Source organism: Stigmatopora argus, chromosome 10, assembly GCF_051989625.1.
Source record: "Stigmatopora argus isolate UIUO_Sarg chromosome 10, RoL_Sarg_1.0, whole genome shotgun sequence".
NCBI classification, from domain to species: domain Eukaryota; kingdom Metazoa; phylum Chordata; class Actinopteri; order Syngnathiformes; family Syngnathidae; genus Stigmatopora; species Stigmatopora argus.
In genome coordinates, this window is record NC_135396.1 from 1972541 (window position 1) to 1997114 (window position 24574).

Sequence of the window (24574 nt, forward strand, 5' to 3'; positions counted from 1 at the left end):
CCATATATAAGGCGCACTGGATTATTAGGCGCCCTGTCTATTTTGGAGAAAATTTAAGACTTAAGTGCGCCTTATAGTCGTGAAAACACGGTAAATAAATGCCAAACAAAAAAACTATTAAAAAAAAGAATATTAAATAGTAACCCACGGATTTGGATTGGATAACTTTATTCATCCCGTATTCGGGAAATTTAATTGTGGAAAACAAGGCTGAAATGTATTACTGAATATTTAACTTGAAATAAAACTCCCGTAAACACAGCAGTCTAACATCTTGGCTGATGTATTTGGGTGTTAACGTACACAAAATGTATTGTACTATGTGTTTTTAAAAGTTATTATAAGGTACATTTGCCTGATTTCACCTGTAATCAAACTGTATTTCTGGGCAAGAGTGTCTGATTTATGCACGCAAATTGGCCATTAAACTGTGAAAATGTGATAAGATCAACTATTTCAGATAATGTACACTTAATGGATTTCTAAAACAAAAAAATAGATGTGCCTATGATAGGCATTTTTCAACCGTATTTTCACGACTATATGGCGCACCGCATTATAAGGCGCACCCTCAATGACTGACACATTTGATTTTTTTAATTTTAAATCAGTAGTCCAATTTAAAAAATGAACTAACTAACTGACTTCTATGGAACAAAACATTGGAAAACGTCCACTGCATCGTTTTGTAGCTTGAGATGTTCCGAGTCGAGATAAGTACCAGAATAGCTCTTTTTTCTACACGCCATCTTTTATACTCCCCTCTTTTTCAAGTGCAGATAAGCAGGCCAGTTAATAAACTCATAATGTAGTATTAAAGCTTTCATTTGAAAACCGCTACGCTAACTCCATCTGACCATTAAAAAAAAAAACTTTAATTGGGTGCTAAAAGCTTCAGCTATAATCTCCCATATTTATACTTTCATAAATATCTATTGTCCTTAAAATAAATTAAACTCCAACTCTTCTCTATAGTTTGGAAACGTCTAGCTTCGATTTAAACAATTGAATATTTAAAATCAGGTTGAACAATGTAGTTCTTTAGATCAATGTAGACAGCAGCATACCATGTTTTTTTCTTTTAGGTTTTTTTTATATTTCTTAAATAAATAAAATGTTATTGCCAATTACCGTAACCGTAAAAGAGACATATGAGTAAGTTGAAACAAGAGTAAAATCCTTCAGTTCAGAGCATGGAGGCTACAAATCACATTTTAAGCGGAATAAAACCCTTTAAAAGTTTGTTCCAATAGTCTCCTATTTTTTAGCATAATTTAAAGCCATCTGCTATACTTTTTTATATCCGTTTTAAAACATAAAGACGTATTGCCATAAAAAACCATCTGCCAGCATTCCTTTATTCTGTAGTTATGTCAAAGTCACTGTTTTGCATGAGGAAAAACATTTTTAAAAAGAAGCCTTTTCAATCTATTCCATTGTTCAGGACTAAAGAAAGGAAAAAGAGGAATACAAAGTCAACCTGGTAGAGGAAATTTGATGATTGCATTGTCACACAAAATAATATTGAGGGTGTTTTGACAGCTGAGGCAACATTCTGACAAAGAAATTCTTAGCGTGTCTACTGTCATAACTGCAGAAACCAAATACAGTTCATGAATAAAAAGCACAAATTCCTTCTCTATACGTGCCTTTTATTCAACAAGGGACCAGTCCAACTTATTCTTCCAATTCAGTGAGCCTAGCTCCAGCTCCCTTCGACCCGGAACGGGACAAGCAATATAGAAAATGGATGGACACTTTTGAAGCGTCCCTCTGGTCTGTCCAATCTTTCACAAATAGACGTTAAAGCATACACACTGTAAACCTAAACTGACCTCAATTCTAACAGTGAACATTGACAGAATGTAAGTAACTGTAGAAAAGCATTTTTTTTTTTTAAAATAGCAGTCTTGGGCTAAACTAGAATGCAGTTTCGGACTGCAGATTCCATAATTCTAAAGCACAGGTGTGAAAGTGGTGGCCCTGGGGCCAAATCTGGCCCTCCACCTCATTTTGTGCGGCCCGAGAAAGTCAATCATGAGTGCCGACTTTCTGTTTTAGGATCAAATTCAAATGAAGATTATAGATGTGTATTATATTTCTTGATTTTCCCCTTTTTAAATCAATAATTGCATTTTTTTTAATCCATTTTTTTCTTTTTGGGTTTTGAGTTCAATTTTTTTTGTAAAATCCAAAAATATATACAAATATTTTCTGTTTTCCACTTTAGTGTAATAATTTCAAAGTATATTTTGTTTCCTTTTGAAATGAAAAACAAATGATTAAGAAAAAAGCTCAAATAAATATAGTTTTAGATCTATACAAAACTGAATATTTAGGGATTATGATCAATTAAAAAAAAAATCTAAATATTATATCAAAAATTGTACCGCCCACAAGTTGATGTTAATACGTCCCACGGAGCAATCCCCAAAATGAACATTGTGTATATTTAAACGAGCTGCCGAATTAGCGACACCGCAAAACTGTAATGAACTTCTTACGTAACAACAACGAGCTATGCGGGCTCCTTAAAATCCCTCTGCGGGCCGAAAATTATTAAAAAACAAATGACTTGACAACAACTGCAACATAAGCGCGTCGTATAAACTGCTGCAAACGGTGCAAGTTGCTTCACGCTGACTGACATGAAAAGATTGATCAGCTTCATTACTTTGTCCTCCAGTCTGACCTGCAACCATACGACTCTTGTTGGGCAATAATCTTTTTTTTGTTTGTCAAACAAAAAGACTTCAGCACAAGTGCAATACTTCCCATTTTATGAAAAAAAAGTCAGTTGACCTGTTCGGGATGAAATCCTTAAATAGCCTGACCTTACTTTCTACCCACAATCCTCGGTCTGGCTTCCGATCCAGACTACTTATTCCCTCGGTGACCCGGGGAGTGATCTATCAAAGTATGAGGAATTATCGGACTCTCCTGCACTCACTCGCTACGTTACAGTGACTGGACTCTCGGCCGGCTTGCAGATAAGAAGCACAGAAAGGATGTTTTGCTGTCTTCGCCAAAACTGTGTTTTTTGTTTCATCAGATAAAGCAAAAAAAAAATCTCACTTTCCAAAAGGCAATAGAAAGTGGATGTGACTTCTGACAGGAGGTCAAAAATAAACGTGACTGCAGTGCACAATGCCAGAGTGTGTTAGGGTGCTATAAAGCTAACTTTTAAACAGATTTAAACACTCTTGAACACATTTTTTGTGACGCAGACCAGTTGTTGGGGTGTCATTATTCCAAAGCAATGGGGCACCCAGATAATTTGAATAATTTAATAATCTTATCAAATTGGACACCAGAGGGGGAACCCAATTAACAAAGGTGGTGTACAGTTTTTGACAGTCGTTACCGGGATGCTAATAAGTGAGAATTCATTAGGAATTGAGTCAGTGATGTGATTTTCGGATTTTTCATGATTTGTTAAATATGGCATTGTCAAAAAAACGACATCAGCTGCGGGGACAACGACTAAACAAATTGTTTTTATTCAGTATGATCTCCATTATTTTCCCAATTTTTATTTTGATCATTTCAAGAATCGACACAAAGCACTCAAAAACTGACAGTTTAGTTTATCCTTCCAATATTTTGGTTCAAGACTGAGTATTCTCGTCAATTGCCTGACTTAAAATCCTCACATTTCTCCTTTGTTTTAACAGTAATCATTTTTCTTTCAAAAACCTTTGCAGTTCCCACCAATTCACCTGACCAGAAACTCAATAAAAACTCTGTTTTCCTGATTTCTGTACATCAAAACCCTCGCCCATCGCATCTGGTCAAAGTGCTGATTTAGCCGTTACTTCCACCTAATTAGCTTTCCATCAGCCAGCGGCATCTTAGCCGCTAGGTCAAAAGTCATCGATGCTGGCAAAGTGAACGACTATCACGTGAAAATCCATTTCCCCCTTAAAACAAAAAAAAAACCCTGCTACCGCGCCATATGAGGCTGGCAAAACAATCATGGCCGTGTTGTGGAGGCTGTCTGCGGAGGTGGAGGCTGAAAAGACTTTAACCGGGGCTGAAAATAACTCTGCGCATTCTGGCTTAAGCAATTACTGTGTCACCGTCCTGGCATTGCAATTATACACCCCTTCTCTGTGCACTTGTCACTATCAAAGATTTCAGTGTCACATCCTGAAAGCATGCGTTTATTCAAGTGGGATTGATCATTCTTCATATACGGGGCTGCAAATGATTTGATCAGGAATTGATGCGTCGCATTAATAAAGTCTAGCGAGGATTCAACTTGGCAAGTGGAAGCTCCTTCAATTAAATTAAGCTAAAACTAAGTATATGTTCTGTCCTGCAAATGGCAAAGTGGTGGTGCAAATATTTATTTAACACTACAGCGGTACCTCGAGATACGGGACTGAGCTCGTATGTTGATATTCTCGGAACTCGAACAAACGTTTCTCATTGAAATAAACTAAAAACAAATTAATGTGTTCCAACCCTCTGGGAAAACACCAAAAACAGGACATTGGATTGACAACGCTGTCGTAACAGAACAAAAACAAATGTAAATGAACTTGGATTACGATGCAGACACACTCAAAAATAAGTTTAATCTAACCTTACACTAAACTATATTCTAATTTTGTATCAAAGTTTGATACCTTTCTTCTCCCAGGTTGGCTCTATTTGCCCCGCCTCCACCCTGACCTTCAGTTGCAACCTATCAACGGTTATTTGCTTTTGTCTTCCCTTCTAAATATTCCCAAAATGATGCACACAAATGTCCTCACAATAGGATAACGCACGACCACTTGCCAACAAGAAGTAGTATATACTCCTCTCGTATTAGCGATTGCTCCGCCATTCGCGCTGAGTTACGGGGGAAAAAACACTGAAAAAAATGCAACGCTCCGCCCAGTGCTCGTAGATATCTGTTATACACGAAAGAGATGCGGCAAAAAAGACAGTGCTCTAAAATCATAAACAGTCTCTCATGTCTTGGCCACCTGGCTTTCTCGTATCTTGAAATTGGTCTCGTATCTCGAGAGAATTATTTGCTCGAAATTTTACTCGTATCTCAAAATGCTCGTATGTCGGGGTGCTCGTATGTCGAGGTACCACTGTATTTGCTTTTCCTCAGGTGTCCAAATAGCGATTCCCGAACAATGAACATTTTCTTCCCCAGATCATTTTCCCCCACTACGTAAAATACTATAATTAGGTACTCAACTGCTTAAATGAGGAGCCTTTGTCGAGCCGCCGTTGGCTGAGCAAAATTGCCAGCCTAATGGGACCCGGGTTTGTCAAAGTCAACCACAGCGGGGAAGCCGGATCCCCGCTTAGCACAGAATTTGAGCTTTTTATCCCAAAGTATGTTTGTAGTGTTGAGGAACGACGTCTCCTGCAGTTTAAGTACTTCCCTTTCACGTCGGATCACGAATCACAAATTAGGATGCTTTTCCTCAATAAGTCCCGCTTAACTTCCAAATTTAAATTAAAAGTAAGGAGATTAGATGTGCTATGGTAACCATGCTAATCCCGAATCGCCTACATTTGCCATACAACTTTATTAGACAATCTCACAGTAGTTTTAGCCACAACATAAATACTAATACAAAAGTCCAATAGCATCACTCCTGTTACCATGGTGACCATGAAACATTTACTCTAGTGGTCCATAAAATATCTTACACTGCTTCACTTCCCAGTTTTTATTCCAATTGTAGATCCACCATCTTTTTGAAAGTGGAAGCTTAACATAGCAATATCTTGCACTCTGGCAGAATTTTATAACAAAACAAAGTGGAAGCTTAACATAACAATATTTTGCACTCTGGCAGAATTTTATAACAAAACAAAGTGGATGCTTAACATAGCAAAATCTTGCACTCTGGCAGAATTTTATAACAAAACAAAGTGGAAGCTTAACATAACAATATTTTGCACTCTGGCAGAATTTTATAACAAAACAAAGTGGAAGCTTAACATAGCAATATCTTGCACTCTGGCATAATTTTATAACAAAACAAAGTGGAAGCTTAACATAGCAAATCTTGCACTATGGCAGAATTGTATAACAAAACAAAGGTTGAACGTTTTGATAATTCCAACATGTTTTTGCATTAACAAAGAAAAAACATACCTCAAATAAGGCTAAAATAGAGGACATTATTGTGATTAAAACTAGAGAACAAATAGGTGGTGAATCATCAACCTTATTCCAAAATAAATAAATAAAAAAGGAGCAAAAAGCCACTCCGTCATGGATTGAATGACCCATGCAGTGACCTGTTTTCCCCACAAGTGCTACTCAATGAAAATATTTTACAGCTGGGAGGGAATGACTCAGTCACAAAGTGATGAAAATGAAAAAATAACAAACACTCGACACCTTCCGGACGTGATATGAGAACTTGTATGAAAAATAGAAGGATAGGCAACATAAGAGGTGGTTGATTTCACTTTTTTTTTAAAGCCACCTAATAAAAATGGCCGAACGGCGAGAGAAACAGAGACAAAGAAAGATGCTGATAACAAGCTTCCATCAGACTCATTAGGATTGCTCCAACCTAGCAACCCGTCTCATGTGGCTCTCTTTCAAACACAAGCACACAAATCTACACGCATACACTCTTGCGTGCATTTCCATTACAAACATTAAACACTCACAAAGGAAAGCCTGCATAGATTATCTTCAATCTAAGACTGATGGGGGAATTGAACTCAAATGCGAGGAATACATACGATATACCGACCTTGAAGGCAATGAAATGAATCCAAGTAAACAAAAAAGTATTTGTTCAGACATGAACATCGATAAATTGGATGTTTGGAGGATACGGAATTCAAAATGAACAATTTTACAACTGACGTAGACATCATTAAAACTAATTATTGAATACCAGACGTGCCTCGGAGCCATTAAATTAAATGTCGTTAAAATTTTAGGAGCCGTGTGCTCGTAAAAAAAGATATACTATCTCATATTGCAAAGGCAGAATAGTTGGAGAAAAATTGGAACAATTTGAGAAAATCACGACTTGTTTTGGGTTTGTTGCAAAATGCCACTTATTCAATGTCCAACATGTTTTCCCAAAAATGATATTGACATAAAATGCTGACTTCCATTGATTTGTGTTATTATACTACTCATGTAGTCTGTATTAAAAGGTGAAAAATATTTGCTAAATCCAGCAAACGATCACCAAAGTAGTCATAAAAAAATTTAAAAAAATAAAAAGCCTTGAAAATTAACTGTCGTTAAAATTTTAGGATCCATATGCTCGTAAAAAAAGATATATCTCATATTGCAAAGTCAGAATAGTTGAAGTAAAATTGGAATAATTTGAGAAAATCACAATTGTCGCAAAATGCCACTTTTTCAATCTCCAACATTTTTCCCTAAAATGATATTGACTTAAAATGCTGACTTCCATTGATTTATCTTACTATATTACACATGTATGTTTTAGAAGATGAAAAATATTTGCTAAATCCAGCAAACTATCACCAAAGTAGTCATAAAAAAAATAAAAAATAAGCATTGAAGCCGCTTCAGAAAAATGTCAAGGAAGTTACAATTGAAAATGTTGTTTGGTACCGTATTTTGCCGTTCAATATACCCGGGTATATTAAATGATTTTTGCTTTTTTTGAGCCTCCCGTTTGTGCGCCATTTAATATACCCCTGCCATTTAAAATTACCCGGGTATATTAAACGGCAACTCAGCTTTTTTAGCAAGATTTGTATGGTGTTCATGGGGGCAAAATTATAGATACTTAAGTTCATTAAAATTCCAAGTCAGACTTTATTCAGCAGCAAGTAGTTTTAACCGGAGCAGTAAGTCGTTTTAGTCTGCAAAACATTGATGCACCCTGTCACGGCATAAAAACTGCGTAGTGGATCGTACCTTCCCGTTTGTGCGCCATTTAATAAACCCCTCCCGTTTAATATACCCGGGTAGATTAAATGGGGGGTATATTAAACAGCAAAATACGGTAGTACTTGGCAGATGCTCCAAATAATCTTGGAAAATGAGTCGTAGGTAGTCTGACCTGGTGCGTTTTGACCCATTGCCTTACTTCATCTTGACTGCGGCTTTTTTTTTCCAAATGTGACCTTTTTCAAGACGAGCAGAACCAAGTGATTAACTCAAGCGTTCTAAGGCAGCCGGGAGAAATAAATGTTGCCTGTGTGTCAGGTTTCAAGTGCTGCAATCAGCCTGGCTGATTTAACAATCGAGCTCAACATTTGTTTGCACACTTTCCTAAAAATCCGTCTTCTTATTTACTCTATTCTCTGATTTGTTAGGTTTTGATGATTCAACCATGTTTCTGGAATGAAAATTATTCAGAAAATTTAACCTGCTGGAAAATTGCTTTTACACTAACAACCTTGAAATGGTCAAAATTGTCTTTTTACAACCTTTTAATTTCAAATATTATGTACTAACTGGTTTGTAATGTTTTATTTTCATTATTTCTTTTAATTAACAGATGAATAGAACTATTAATGTGTGTTTATTATTATTTAAACATACTGTCAATAAAAAGTACAAATGTAATGGCACTTTTATAGAGTATTAGTATATAATATAGTATAACACTCATTCATATTGACTCAGTTTAAATGTTGATTTATTTATTTACAGAACTATAAAAACGTGTTTGTTATTATTTAAATGTATCGTCAATAAAAGGTACAAATGTAATGGCACTTTTATAGAGTATTAGTATATAGTATAGTATTCATTCATATTGAGTTAGTTTAAATGTTGATTTATTTATTTATAGAACTATAAATATGTGTTTATTATTTAAACGTATTGTCAATAAAAGTACAAATGTAATGGCACTTTTATAGAGTATTAGTATATAATATAGTAGAGTAGTCATTCATATTGACTTAGTTTAAATGTTGATTTATTTATTTACAGAACTATAAATACATGTTTATTATTATTTAAATGTATTGTCAATAAAAGGTACAAATGTAACAGCACTTTTATAGAGTATTACTATATAGTATAGTATTCATTCATAGAGTTAGTTTAAATGTTGATTTATTTAATATGCCTATTAAAAAGGCAAAACGCAATGATTCTCGGATTTTCTGTAGTTCTTGAGTCGATGATTATCTCTCAAAATTACACATCAAACATCTGCTTTTGTTTCATAAAACTAAGATATACTGATATAACAGAGTACATACTGTAATATACCATGATCATCCAATTTCTATTCATCTGAATTATGTCCATAATTGTCCATGCTTGACATGATTAGGGCTTTTTAAATCAACATTTCCGATGCATTTTCAGCCACGAGTCGTGCATTATCCACAAAATGGTGGCATAAGGATAGGATCGCTTTCCCCTGGCTTTTTTGTCAATTATCTTTTTCACACCCTCTAAATATAAAGGCAAACGTGTTTGTTAATTTCTAATGTTGTGACTTGAACACAGTGAGGCATGTAGTCTGCTCGTCACGTGACCACGTAGGCGGCCTAAGACGGAAATATGTGTGAACGCAATTCTAACAACTGCTAAAAATAATGACGATTCTGTCAAATTCAAACACGGCCAGGACCAAATGATGGGATATAATGCGCCAAACAATCCATAACAACGGATCGATGAGCAAGGCAGACGCACCGGGAAGCAAACACAACTTTAGGGCCAGATAATGATGAATCACCTTTGTTTGACTTGGCCTTAATTGCTCTTTTGCCGTTCATTTAAGAGATACAGCTGCTCCCCGGCAAATCGGATCTATTTCACATCCCACATCACGGGTGGCGAACATGTGGTTCCCGAGTCGCATGCGGCTCTGCTTATATTTTTGTATCATTGCATTTGATGTGTGTGTTGAGGTGGGCACTTACCAAGAATTCAATTATTTTATCGAGAAAATGGTTTGTGTAGGACATGTGTTAAAGTGGCGGCCCCGGGGCCAAATCTGGCCCGCCACATCATTTTTTTGGGGAAAAGGAAGAAAGTGTTATGGTGGTTTTAATTATATGTTTGTGTGTGTTTGTCTCTTGGCAGGTAGTGTGGCTTTTTGACTCAGTTTTATACGTTTTTCTCGTTTATTATACAATTTTTTTTATCATTTCAAATTGTGTTCGCCATCTAAGTTTTGTACGGGATTTTTTTAAGTATATTTTTTTGAAAACCGATCTGGTTTTACCCATTTCAATCAATCAAAACCCTTCATGGTCATCATACACAGCTGCGCATAACGAAATTGGTGGTGCTAATCCACAAAGTGCGTTTTCCCAATAAAATAACATAAATAGTCTAAGTCATACAAAAATATAAAGAGACACATATTAAGGTAAATTCTAAAATATTGCACTGTCGAAGATATTTCACATCTAATCTGGATCGTCTCGGCCACCGGTAGCAAAAAAAAAATGTCAACGCCGACTGCTAATAATATTAGCATGCTTTAAATATGATAAGAGGACACGCATTTTCACTATATAAATATAGCGTGTCAGAAAGCCGTCCACTTTGAAGAAAATTTTAGATTTTTACGTGTGACGCTTTGCATTTGTACGTTTTTTTTTAATCACTTAATAAGGGGAATTGCAATCACTAATAAGGGCAGCAATTTGACGAGATTGACAGGTATACAGTTTAATTTTTTTAACTAACTTGTTCGCCCCTGTCCTATATAATGAAGAGCTGGAGAATGTAGTCCATTCAACACCTGAAATATCTAATGACAACCACAAGACACGAGATGTAACAATCGCCAGCAATGATACAGACGGTCACCCGACACCTATCCAATATGCTTGAAAAATGTCCAAATTTCACTGCTGTTTCAGGGAAATGAACAGTGCCAGACGGCGTGTTATTTAAGGGTCATTCCTACCATCCGGTGGGTTAGTAGGAATGCAGGACGGTGCTCAAGTACTTCATCTCGGTGGCCTGATGATCCTGACGGAGGCACACGCAAAGGTCAGAGAAGCTCCTGTCAACATCCCTTTGCTTTTTTGGGGGGGCTGGGGGGTCGTGTTGGGTCAGATGAAATCGTTCTGCTCAGCCTTTTTCAGTCTATATTGCTAAGCAGAGTTATTGTAGGAAGCGCAATCGTGGATATTGGGAAGTTTCAAAAATATACAATGTTGATATTCTTACACTATAGCAGGCTGTGGTAACGTATATGCTAATTTAGTATGGTTTAACAATGCATAAAATGGTATTGAGCATTCAGGATGTTGTTAATTAGGACTGTTCTAGTTCAGGTGTGGAGTTTACGTAGGGAAAAAATGGTTGCCTCATTTTATATTAATGATTGGATTGGATAACTTTATTCATCCCGTATTCGGGAAATTTCGTTGTCACAGTAGCAAGAGGGTGAGGATGGAGGAATAGGAAAGGCATTTTAGACATAAATAGATAGGTAATAAGTAAGTTAATAAATAAATAAATACATGAATAAATAATCGTGTTGCTGAAAGAGATAGAGATACAGATAGACAGATACAGATAGACAGATACAGATAGACAGATACAGATAGACAGATACAGATAGACAGATACAGATAGACAGATACAGATAGACAGATACAGATAGACAGATAGACAGATAGACAGACAGACAGACAGACAGATAGACAGATAGACAGACAGACAGACAGATAGACAGATAGACAGACAGACAGATAGACAGATAGACAGATAGACAGATAGACAGATACATATATACACTTACATATACACATACGTGTACATACACACATATACATACACACATATACAAGCACATATATACATACACAGATGTACATGCATGCATACGGTAGGTCTTAACACTGAGCCATTTGTTTTGTTAAAGAGCCTGATAGGACGACAACTAAGACATTGTCGGTGAAGGACAGCAAGATGGCTGAATGGATGCATTTTTTTTATTATTATTGTGGTAATTTACAGTGGTGTCTGCGTATATGTTTCTAGTCTTGTTTATTTTTGTCAATATGACATCCAGTGTTTTGAACACCAAAAGGAAAATGTTGGAAACTACCACAGGATTGAAAACGATGCCGACTGCGATTGCTTGTTTTCCCTTTGATTAGACACAAACATAATCCCAATGTGACCACCATGTGGTAAGACTTCCCAGCATCTCCCCAATGTTTGCAAGTCACAAGTTGTGTTTGTTTTGCTTTTCTCAAATCAAAACTGTGACATGTTGGATTTGATTTTTGAAGACACGTGGCCTCTCTCTAGGGGATTTGTTTTTTTCCATTTAAATGTCAGTATTGACTTAGCAGTTGAGGAAAGTCATTTGACTATCAAAACACTGAAACATACACACACACACACATCCACACACAACAAAACTGTCTCCTTATCGCATGTAAAAGCTAGACTGGATGTGTCTTTCACACTTCTCAGTCTCCCTCCAGGAAATTTCATTCACTGGAGCTATTTCTGACAAATAAAAGAGCTTGATCAGTGCTAAAAAAAAAGCTGATGATGAAGATCCTTATGGGCCAATCCTTGAATACTACTCCAGCTGCAGAGCAAATATACATAACATCCTTTCTCATACATACGTATTACATACTGCAGAGTAAAGTGCCATTAAATTGGCCTGGTTTTGTTCCTACATTATGCATTTACATTGAGGAACTTGCTCAAAACCCAGCTGGTCTGAAGTTTCTGGATTAATGCAGTTCCAATTTGGTGCCGCTTGATAAAACAGAACAGCTGCTCAACGTATATCAAAAATATTTTTCTTCATGCACAAAGCAGCTTTTGAACGTCCACCCCGTGTGTCCAGAAAATGTAATTACACGGCCTCAATGCCTGCAGGTCAACAACAACAACAACAACAACCTTGATTCAAAATGTAATACAAATGGACTGAAACGTAATTATGAGCTCATATGTTGGAGCATCATATGCAATTTATTCCCAATGATGGCAAACTCAGATGATTGTCACAACAACTTAAACAGCACAGAATCATTTGCATATCAGCACAGTTTGGTTCTTTTTCATTGCACACAGCATCAAACCTGCAAGCAAACATTGTTTGTAAATGTTTAAACACCTGCAATAGCCAAAACCAGTTGTTTTAAAATAAACAAATAGGACTTTTGAAAAAACACAAATATTACCCTGTTGTATAATAAACCTAATGTGGCTTTCATGATATCTTTTCTAATGTTTCCTAAACTGGACTGACAGTAATTTCATTGGAGAGGTTGATTAGCACCATCTGGTCAATTGAAATATATATTTTAAGTGTTGGTGAAGATTGTTATTTCAGGAAGGAGGCAATTATACATTTGAACCCTGATGCAAAATAAACATAATGTGGCTTTCATGATATCTTTTCTGCAAAATAAACATAATGTGGCTTTCCTGATACCTTTTCTAATGTTTCCTGAATTGCAAAATGCATAATTTCATTGGAGTTGAAAAGGATAATCTATCTAATTGAAATACATATTTTAAGTGTTGGTGAAGATTGTTATTTCAGGGAGGGGGAATTACATATTTGAACCCTGATGCGGATTATAAACATAATGTGGCTTTCCTAATATATTTTCTAATGTTTCCTGAACTGCAAAATGCATAATTTCTTTGTAGGGGTTGAAAACGATAATCTATCTAATTGAAATATGATTTTAAGTGTTGGTGAAGATTGTTATTTCAGGAAGAGGACAATTTCACATTTGAACCCTGATGCAAAATAAACATAATTTAGCTTTCCTGATATATTTTCTAATGTTTCCTGAACTGCAAAATGCATAATTTCATTGAAGGGGTTGAAAAGCATAATCTATCTAATTGAAATATACATTTTAAGTGAAGATTGTTATTTCAGGAAGGGGCAATTATCCACACCTGCTTCTATGCAGGATTGCAAAAAAACAGACTGACAAACATTTAAAGTTCAAAATCAGGAACGCCCACTCCCAATAATCACCTGACCTCACCTGCACGTGCGAAACAAACAATTTCTCATACATGATCGATCTGAAAAAGTTTGGATATCTTACCTTCACGCCATAAGTTGTAACGTTTATCCGTCGCTGCCCGTGTTGCGTTCCCTTCCCTTAAATCCAGCATGGACGAGACGATCGCGGTCTTGGTCCCGGTCTCGGTCTCACGGAGCTGCGAGTGTCGGACGCATCGACTCGCGCGGAAGGCATCTGGAAGCGAACCACGCCGCCAAAGCCACAAAATCACTTTTTAGGGGAGGAACTAGAACATCCCGAGGAATGCGTAAGCCTTTTTAGGGGATCCACCGGACGCCAAGAACGGAGATCCAGTAGTTTTTGAGGGCTCGATGGGGAAGAAGAAGCGCGTTTTCTCGCATCCAGTGAGGCGGCTTTTACGCACGGAGATGCCTTGCCGTTACTGACTGAGGAGTCGCACGGTGAAGACGAGCAAAGGAGTGAGGGGGAAAAAAAGAGCAAAGAAGGCGGGGTTACTTGCATTACATCTGCCCAAATGCCCCCCCAAGTGTTCACTGTGCACACTTAACCCTTTATTGAATTCTATGTTTTTATTGTCATTATTCAAGTACAATGAATGAGATTTAAAGCTTTCACCACCTAGTGCACAAATCACAACAACAACAAAACAGACAAATGCATAATCAATAAATAAATAAGTAGTCCAAGTGAGATCAGCAGAGCAGAGCGACCTTGTTGTATCTGAAGTCCAGGTTTTGGTTTTGGAGACATTCAGTGCCAAGTTAGGGCACCACTCACTGAGTCTATGGGCTAAAAAATAAAGAATAAACAAACAGATAATGATAAATACATCATCAATAAATATTCATAGGTAAATAAGTGCTCAACATAATAAGTAGTATAAGTAGTAGTCAACACTTGTTCTATCTGAAGTCCAGGATGAGTTCCAAAGGTTTTGGAGACATTCAACGCCAAGTTGTTGAGAGCATGCCACTCGCAAATAAAAAACAACAAATAAACAAACATATAATGATAAATAAATCATCAATAAATAATAATAGGTAACTAAGTGCTCAGCATAATAAGTAGTAGTCAACACTTGTTCTATTTGAAGTCCAGGATGAGTTCCAAAGGTTTTGGAGACGTTCAGCGCCAAGTTGTTGAGAGCATGCACTTGCAAATAAAAAACAACAAATAAACAAACATATAATGATAAATAAATCATCAATAAATAGTTATAAATAATTAAGAGCTCAACATAAGTAGTATAAGTAGTAGCCAACATGGGTAAGTGGTGAGTAAAGTGGCTATTAATAAGTCTTGATTAGGTGTTAGATGCAGATCTCGAATTGGGTATGGTGACCCCTAGTGGGAAGAGACTGTTTGTCTTGGCTGTTATGGCTCTGTAGCGCCTTCTAGAGGGCTGCAGCTTGAACTGGTGGAAGCCGGAATGTGTGGAAAGTGATCGTTTTTGGTCATTAATAACGAAGAATTGAAAATCTAACCGCCAGGTCGCATGTTTTCCTTGTGGTTTTTTTCCGGGTACTCCAGTTTCCTCTGAAATTGCAAAAACATGCATGGTAGGCTGACGCCTCTGGTCGGAAGTGAGCTGGGATAGGCTCCAGCACCCCGTCAGCCTTGTGATGATAAGCAGTTCAGAAAATAAATAAATGAATATTCATTTGAAACAGAGAGGGTTCCATCCCCGCTGGGTTTCCGACCTTCGCGTATGGACCTTCTCCCTGTACCTGTGTGGCTTTTCTTCAGGTGCTCTGGCAGGTAAAAGGACTGCTGAAAAAAGGGCTAATAAAAGTAGGAAAAAAGTTCCATTTGGCCATGCCGCAGTGCCCTACAAGCAATTCAACGCAAACATGCGTAATGTATCGTCTGCGCTAGCTCGAGATGGAGTGGACACGTTTTTCTGCCTCGCCCCGGTTGTTAGCGCTGGTGGTAATGGCGCGGGAAATGAAAGGGGTATTAAGTGGAAATTAAATTTGGAAGGATGCGCTTTAAACAACGGAAATGGGGGGATGCTTGAGGCTTCATAAAAATACACACGACAAGACATCCTTCTCGTTTGAATGACCGTCTTTTTTGATGCAAATGTCCAACTTGCACAACATAAGTGAGAATTTAAAGTGTAAAAGCACCCCCTCTAATTGTGTGCTTGATTTGCCTTTAATGCCAAGAGTCAGCTGTCAAAAAAATAAAATGAAACTTTAAAATAAATGTATTTCTAAGATTTAGAAGTAAAGTGCGAAATGGGAAAACAACACCTGTGCAGTGTACTGTTGTACAAGTATAAACAAAGTTGAAAATAAATGAATAAAAGATAATACCCACTGGTATGAAAACAGTTTTTTTGTATTATGTGTTTCATTTTTTACCTTTTTATAGTTTGACAGTTCCTTGTGACATGAGTGTTTTTGATCTCTCGTACTTTTCCACCACATCACAAAATCAGATGCTGATAGGAAAAAAAATATACAAAAAAATAAACAGTTACCACATAGCAATCCTTCAAAAAAACTGTTTTTGCATGTGATTGATGCCAAGCTTAATGGTGATTCATTTGTGAGATTTACAAAGCTAAAATTGCCCATAATATATGTATTTTAACCTCATTGTAATCATTGAAATACGCTATTGTATAAAAAAAATCCTTCATGATAATAAATAATAAATAAAAAAACACTGACAGTTCTGCCATCATAAAATTATTTTCACAAAACCTACGGCAAAGTCATTATTTTCCCGTTTGTACATTTAAAAACAGGAAAAAATGCTTCTCGGGAATTTGTAAAAATCCGAGCCGTCGGGCAGAGAGAGACCTTGCCGCAAATGTGCTTTGCTTCCTTATTCTGACAGAAAAATAAAACTCCCCGAGTGCCAGCACGCAAACGTCAACTCAGGTATGATGCCCGCTTACGCATCCAGCCCGCTTACGCATCCAGCCCACATGCGCACGCACAACCTTGCAGTTTCTAGTGGGAAAACATATGTAAATGACGACTGCCTTCGGGAAAACTCTACAGCTCGCCGCCATACTAATATGGCGTCTATTAACCCGAGTTGACGACGAGGCGTCGGTAGATGGGGAACGTTGCCCTCTGTGCTTTTTTTTTCTTCCCGTTTTTAGAATTCTTTAGGTGGTCACCACTTTCGGGTTTCCATCCATTTTTCAAGAGTGGTGGTCACATAAAGCAAAGACATCTTGGCTTAAGATTGCGTCGGATTGTTCTCAGGAGAATCACGTACACGGAGGAGAAGAGTTATTTTCCGTTGGAGGGGGTTAAACAGCCCAAACTGCTATAAAACACGGACTTGTCTGTGTTAAATAGAGTCAGCCGAGGATATTTCAGGCGGCTTTCAGGCACAATTGTGGGAGTTTTTTTCACTCTGTGGTAGCTATCCTTACATATCTGTTGAAAAATTCTCCTTTTGTGCTTTTTCCTAGATGCCACGGAATAAGATGGTTAATGATGTCCGACCGGTGGTTAGGAATGAAGTCAGGCATCCATCATTGGGTTGTCGATTCATCACTATTGGACAGACTTAATCTTCATTATTATCTGTTTTTTGTTGTTATTTGTACACTTCCCTACCTATTTATGTTAGATTAGATTAGGTTAGATAACTTTATTCATCCCGTATTTGGGAAATTTCACTGTCACGGTAGCAAGAGGGTGAGAATACAGACACATAAAAAAGACATTTTAGACATAAATAAATAGGAAATAAATAAGTTAATAAATAAAAAATAAATATGTGTTGCTGAAAAAATTAAATAAAAAAATTATATATATATATATATTCATACATATATATATATATATATATATATATATATATATATATATATATATATATATATATATATATATATATATATATACATACATACATACACATACACAGATATACATGTATACATATGGTTGGTCTTAACATTCAGCCATTTGTTTTGTTAAAGAGCCTGACAGCTGATGGGAGGAATTAGTATTTATTATGTTGACTAGTTATTTATTTTTTATTTAATACTTATTTATTGATTATTAATTTCTCTTTTTGTTTGTTGTTGTTATTTGTGCACTTTGTGGTGAAGCTTTAAATCTCATTATACTCATGATACATTATACTTGTATAATGACAATAAAAACATTCATTCAATTCAATTAGTTGTTAGTATTACTATGGTTAGGTAATAGAGTGTTATTGTTCCAACCGTTCCGAATGTAAATATACATTCAGGGATTATTATTATTTATGGAGACAGTATTTTAATGAAGAAAGTATCTCGGCTTGATTCTTTAAATTAAAAATAATAATAATAATTTTAAATCAATGAAACTAGACACTATGGTAATGTAAAAAACATCAATCTTGATGACAAGCCACAAGCAGATTTTGACAAATATGAGAATCGTTTACAGTGGCCTCCATTTTCTATCAATGTTGTCCAACAGCACGGCTAGATAGATTCAAATATACAATGTCGCTTGGACATCGCAGGTCAAACAAAATCCATTGTTTGCAAAAAGGTGGTCGATAATCAAGCTCCCTTTGGGGGCTAAACAAACTACAGCGTGTGGCGTGAAATAGAAGCAGTGACAGAAGGGACACTGTCTCCTGGTTTTCTCAGCCCACAATAACGTCTCTAAATCAATCGATATGATGCCAAAGAACTCTTGGACTCAATAAATAGTGGTCTTGTACCACCACGCAATCTGGCCATTGTAATCTAGTCGCGTGACGCACTACAGAAAAATAAACTCTTTGAGAAGAAATATCAAGGGTACGGCAAACTAATAGAAGATTCTATCCAACATTGATCTGAAATGGAATCATTCCTAGAATATTTCAAAAATGTGTATGACACATACTTGCCTACTGTCGCCATTTGATTTATGATCGAATTTCAGCATCTCGTGCCCAAAAAGAAGAATTCTTGCACTGAATTCCTTCTTTTCAAACTATGAATACTTTCATGAGATCAATGTGGACATTCACGTTATCTTGGAAGTGTTTACTTCATTTTTCTGTTGAAGGTTTCTTCCTCTTTTGCAAAAAAAAGTAGTTATTTCCAAAGTCACTTTTCACCCGATCTTGGCTCAAGTTTTCCAATGAAAAGCTCTTTTTCATACAACAGGTGTTGAATTGAATGACAAATAAATAAAATTGACTTTTTCTTTCATAGCAAAACTGCAGACAAAGTCATAATTGCTTTCAAGAGACATCTCTAAAAGGAAAAAGTGACAATGACCGAAAAAAACAATTAAACTTTAAATTGTGTTGTGCAAAAAAAAAAACATTGAAGGTCCAAAACTGCCAAACTGAATAAAAATGTGAAATTAAAGTAGGAACTAAAAGGTAGAGGATTGATTTTTTTTTCCTGGAGTCGATGAAAAGCAAACTGTGTTATTTAATTAAAAGGGGAAATTATCACCATAGAGGGACAGACAGCAGAGCACCTTCATTTTTTTCTCCTTCGTAAAAAAAAACCATAATTTTATCGCACTCGCTCACCCTGCCAAAGCAATATGCGCATATTGGAAGAAAAATGCTCCCACTCAAGTCAACATATGGAGGCTGCCTGCAAATGGAGGATTGATGTCGACTCTTTTTTGTTTAACGACATCTTTTTCTGCACTCTGCAAAAGTATTGTACGGCGTTTCTATAGGCGTGCAAATATTTGACATTTTAATACAAGATTCATATTTGGCATTGGGAGACTTTTCGGTACTTCACGGCGGAAATCTTTGTTAAAAATGTCCCAATTGAGGCACTTGAATATGAGGAAATCTTATTAAAAATGGCCAAATTGAGGCACTTGAATATGATGAAATCTTATTAAAAAATGGGAAAATTGATCCACTTGAATGTGAGGAAATATTAGTTAAAAACAAGCTAAATTGAGGCACTCCAATTGAGGTCAAAAGATGCTAAAATGCTAATAGAGGCGTCTAAGGTTGGCAAGTCCTTCAATAAATGGCCTTTTGGCCGCTTTTGTTTGTGGAAATGAATTTGTTTTGGACGCATTTATGTTCCCTGATTCAAGAACATATAACTAGTGGACTGTATTGCATTTAAAAAGCTTTTATGTTTAGCCAGTGAATGTGAAGCATTTAAATGTGCCTTGGGACGTCAGTCAAATTGCCCTCATTTGGATATGAATTAAACGCCAGAAAAAGTCTTTTGTCTCATACACTTGCTGTACAAAATCATATTTCGAGTGCAAATGTAAAACTAATATTACCGTATAATGCGTATCCGGCTCCACACTGTCTTAGGATGGTCCTGGAACTCTTGTATCATGGACTAAAAAACAAATCAGACAATGCAATTAAGAATGGATTTACAGGCACAGATTTTACTCACAAATGCTAAGCATAGGAATTAAAATTAGCTAAATTCCTCCCTACAAATTTCCATAATGTCTGATGAAGGGAAGTCAGATTACCTGATGGTAAAGGCCATGTGGTGGAGGGATCCTAGGGGTCGAGATTCAGCCAATAATGACTAGCAAATCTGTCAATATAAAAAAATGGTTTACAGATACTGTTTTTTCACGTCTTCTTACCATTTTCTTCATGGCTGCCAAATTGTAAAAAATTCTTGATCTGTTGATTCTGTCGTCCGTGAAGTCGGTACTCGGACATTTCGTCACCGGGCAATTCGTCGCCGGACACTTCATCGCCAGACAGTTCGTCGAACAGACATGTCGCCGGACGATATGTCGAATGGATATTTAGTCGAAGAGCGTTTTGTGGAACGGTTGCTTCCTCGCGAACAATTGTTTTGTTGCATAAATAATTTGTTGAAAGCGATCAACCAGGTAATCTCTCTCTCAAAAATATAATCACCCTAACCTTAACCACTATCCCCTAACACTAATCCTAACCACTAACCTTAACGGTACTCGGACGTTTCGTCGAAAGACGTTTGGTCCCCGGACATTTGGTCGACCGGGCGTTTGGTAGAACGGACATTTGGTCGCCGGGTAGTTACTGTTGAAACCAGCTCTCAAAATTATAATCATGAGAGAGAGAGTGAGTTTAATATCTAAATATCTAATATCAAAATATCAACAGTAAACTCTCTGTCATAATTTGACAGCGAGCGAACCCGGCGACCAAACGTGCGTTCTATCAAACGTCTGTTCTACCAAACGTCCGTTCTACCAAACGTCTGGTCGACCAAACGTCCGGGGACCAAACGTCCGGGGACCAAACGTCCGGTCACGACCTTAACCACTATCCCCTAGCCCGCAACGAATTGTTTGCCGACGAAATGTCCGGTTGACGTACTGTCTGTCGACGAATTGTCCGGTCGACGAACTGTCTGGCGACGAATTGTCCGGCCACGAAATGTCCGGTCACGGTGAAGTCGCTCATACACAAAAGTAGTCGTCCCTTGTTTGGAGGATTTGTTTTGTCCATTCTTCTGGATCTTTGGAAAACCCCAAAAAAGGTCAAACCACTCTCTTTCCTCAAAGTTCAAACAGCAACCGGCAAAACGGTGTTGAAGTGACGTGAAAATTAAATTGACAAAGTCATATATATGGCTCTCAGTATAGGCAGTTATCCAGATGACATCACATCCACATTTCTCTCAAAAACATTGGAAAAAAAAACACAAATTCTTAAGTGGACGGCGAAGCGGTCTAGTTTTCAATAGCATAAAATAACATCCTTCATTAGAAATACACTCACTTTTTAGTATCTTATGCCTTTTTGCTAGCTGTTGTTGTAGCCAGACACACCAACACTAGCAGAACAAACAACCAAAATACCTTTAAGACCTTTGCATCGACCTCCATGTGTTTGGATAAGTGAACAAGCAACAGTTTGCTGTTGCTGGAGCCACAACACGGTCCATGGACAAACAAAAACGCATCGAGTGTAAGTGACCCCGTGGTTCAAAGAGGAGCATGCAGACGGATTCAGAAAAAAAACAGGTCAAACATGGCAGCATTTGACATTGTTTTTTTCGATCGATTTTTTCCTTCTTTTTTTGCTTGAGCTAGTTAGTTCATTCTTCGTTTCTGTGCTCTGGCCAAAGCACAAGTATATCACTATCACATTAATATGACACAAGACAGAGAAGAGAGTTGTTAACAAGCCTGACAAATTCAAGCCCTTCTACTCAGCTGTCTATCCTTTTAGGCGAGGAAGCCCAAAATAGCAATGCTTGACTCTTAAAGGTCCACTTGCACCTCAGGGGGAAACTTTAAAAAATTTGATAGATTGGACTTCACTGAGGCATAACCCCTAGTCTTTTTTCTTTGTAAAATAAACCGAAAACAGCGCAAAAACTTTGTTTTCATCCAATTTCGTTGAGCGGGAAGGCAGAGTCAATATTAGAAGGGTTGGAACGGCACCCTCACCTGTTGCTGTTGTGACCAAGAATTCAATTATTTTATCGAGAAAACGGTTTGTGTCGGACACGTGTTAAAGTGGCGGCCCGGGGGCCAAATCTGGCCCGCCGCATCATTTTGTGTGGCCCAGAAAAGTAAATCATGAGTGGCGACTTTCTGTTTTAGGATCAAATTAAAATGAAGAGTATTGATGTATATTAAATTTCCTGGTTTTCGCCCTTTTAAATCAATAACTGTGATTTTTTAATCAATTTTTCAGTGTTTTAGTTCAAAAATCATTTTGTAAAATCTAAAAATATATTTAAAAAGCTCAAATGAACATTGTTTTAGAGCTATAAAAAACTGAATATTCAGGGCTGTTAATCCAGTTCTTGTAATCCATTTATAAAAAAAAAAATCAAAATATTATATCTAAAATGGTCTGGCCCACGTGAAATGAAGTTGACGTTATAGCGGCCCGCGAACTAACCCGAGTCTGACACCCGGGGAGTAGGAAATTGCTCCTACATGAAGACTGCCAATATTATTTTTTTTCTGATTAAACGGCGAGCTAAGAGGATTGAGGACATGGAACGAAGTGGATTATCCAGTAAGTAGCCTATTCTGTATTTTTTTGGGGGGGATCAAAACGTATTAATGTAAAAAGCTTGGCCAATAAAAAGTTGACAATATTTTATCGTTTAAATAGTGTTTCAAAACTTGGCCATCCGAGAGGCATCCAGCTGAACAACATTTACAAAAGTTACCCTTGGTAAATGGTATAAATAATGCACAGTTGTCCCTACATCGATAGTAGAAAGACCAAGGTTGCCATGGGAATAGCAGGGACACAATTCTCCCTTATATGAAATCGTTTGACATCCAAATTGTGCTTTCCGCTTGAGACGACGTGACAGAAACAGGCGAGTCGTGGCAAAAAAAAAAATGATCGTACGAGTTGTGGTGATCGAATCAGCGGGGGCAACCAGAGCGGGAGCATTCTGATGGAAGACTTTGTAGCTAGTGAGCGAGTACCCACGCCAACGTGAGCCAAGAAGACCTGCCCGATTCGATTCATTGTCCGCTGACCTGCCACGTCGACAGCTTTTGCAAGACCCAAAACTCACATTGGTCTAATTCGCTACAATCCAGTACACGGCATTGAGTTTAAAAGCGGTTTCGCGGATTTGAATCCGGCCCGCTTACCTGGATAACCCGGATTATCCGTGAACCCAAAAGCAAAGCAATTAACGTAGAGCAAGGGTGTCAGACTCGGGTTGGTTCGCGGGCCGCTTTAACGTCAACTCGATTTCACGTGGGACGAACCATTTTAGATATAATAATTCGATTTTTTCATAAATGGATTAAAAGAACTGGATTAAAGGCCCTGAATATTCTGTTTTTTATAGATCTAAAACAATGTTTATGTTAGCTTTTTTAAAATATATTTTTAGATTTTACAAAATGATTTTTGAACTAAAAACACAGAAAAAACTGATTAAAAATGACAATTATTGATTTAAAAGGGGGAAAATCAGCAAATTTAATATACATCTATACTCTTCATCCTAATTTGATCCTAAAACAGAAAGTCGGCACTCATGATTTACTTTCTCGGGCCGTACAAAATGATGCGGCGGGCCAGATTTGGCTCCCGGGCCGCCACTTTGACACCTGTGACGTAGCGAGTACGGCAAAAAGCCACGAATTTCCTTGCCGGCAGGTTGGAGTGCGTTTGTATGCTTTGCGGTTCCTGAGTGATCGTTCCACAACCCCTGAACAACCCAAAAACCTCCATTAAGCTCTTGGAGGACTGTAAATTGTTCACAGGTCTGTTTGTGAACTTGTGTGCCCTGTGATTGGCTGGCGACCAGTTCGATAATAGTCTTGGACAACCCAATTAAAGTCAGGAAATAGGATGGATTTCTGGAACTTGAACTAGCAATGTTTACTAGATGCTCAATCACACATTACAGTTAGCCGCAATTAAGGGTTTTAAAGCAGCACTTTGACTGTCTTGGAAAGTGTTTTACATTTTACAGTACGTCGTGAAAATTGGAATCATTAAAATTACTTTCGGCATTTTTATTTATTGTTGACCAAAGTCAAAATTAACTGAAGAACTTTTTATGACTACCAATAAACTAATGTTCTAGCCTCATTGTGTACGGTAAGTCATCTTAAAAACAATATCACCAAAAGCAGTAATGCCAGTAAAATACTACTTTTTGAGTAACGTGTAATATTACACTTCATTATTTCCAAACTGCTAAGATGACTCATGACCAGCAAATCACTCCTCAAAA

At 37.2% G+C, this 24574-nt stretch overlaps 1 protein-coding gene and 1 long non-coding RNA gene across 2 annotated transcripts in view; both read right to left on the bottom strand.

Moving 5' to 3' along the window:
* Window positions 1-14419, bottom strand: part of drd2a (dopamine receptor D2a) — a 41832-nt gene extending 27413 nt beyond the window's left edge. The window contains exon 1 of the mRNA XM_077612048.1: window positions 13993-14419. Coding sequence (XP_077468174.1) covers window positions 13993-14062 — 70 coding nt within the window. The 5' untranslated portion in view covers window positions 14063-14419. The remainder of the gene's footprint in view (window positions 1-13992) is intronic.
* A 13-nt stretch (window positions 14420-14432) lies between these two features.
* On the bottom strand, window positions 14433-20441 carry LOC144083888 (uncharacterized). The gene is made up of 3 exons (XR_013303661.1): window positions 20373-20441; window positions 20169-20230; window positions 14433-16378 (listed from the first exon to the last, which is right to left on the bottom strand). It is a non-coding gene; the product is annotated as an uncharacterized LOC144083888 (long non-coding RNA).
* Window positions 20442-24574: the final 4133 nt, after the last annotated feature.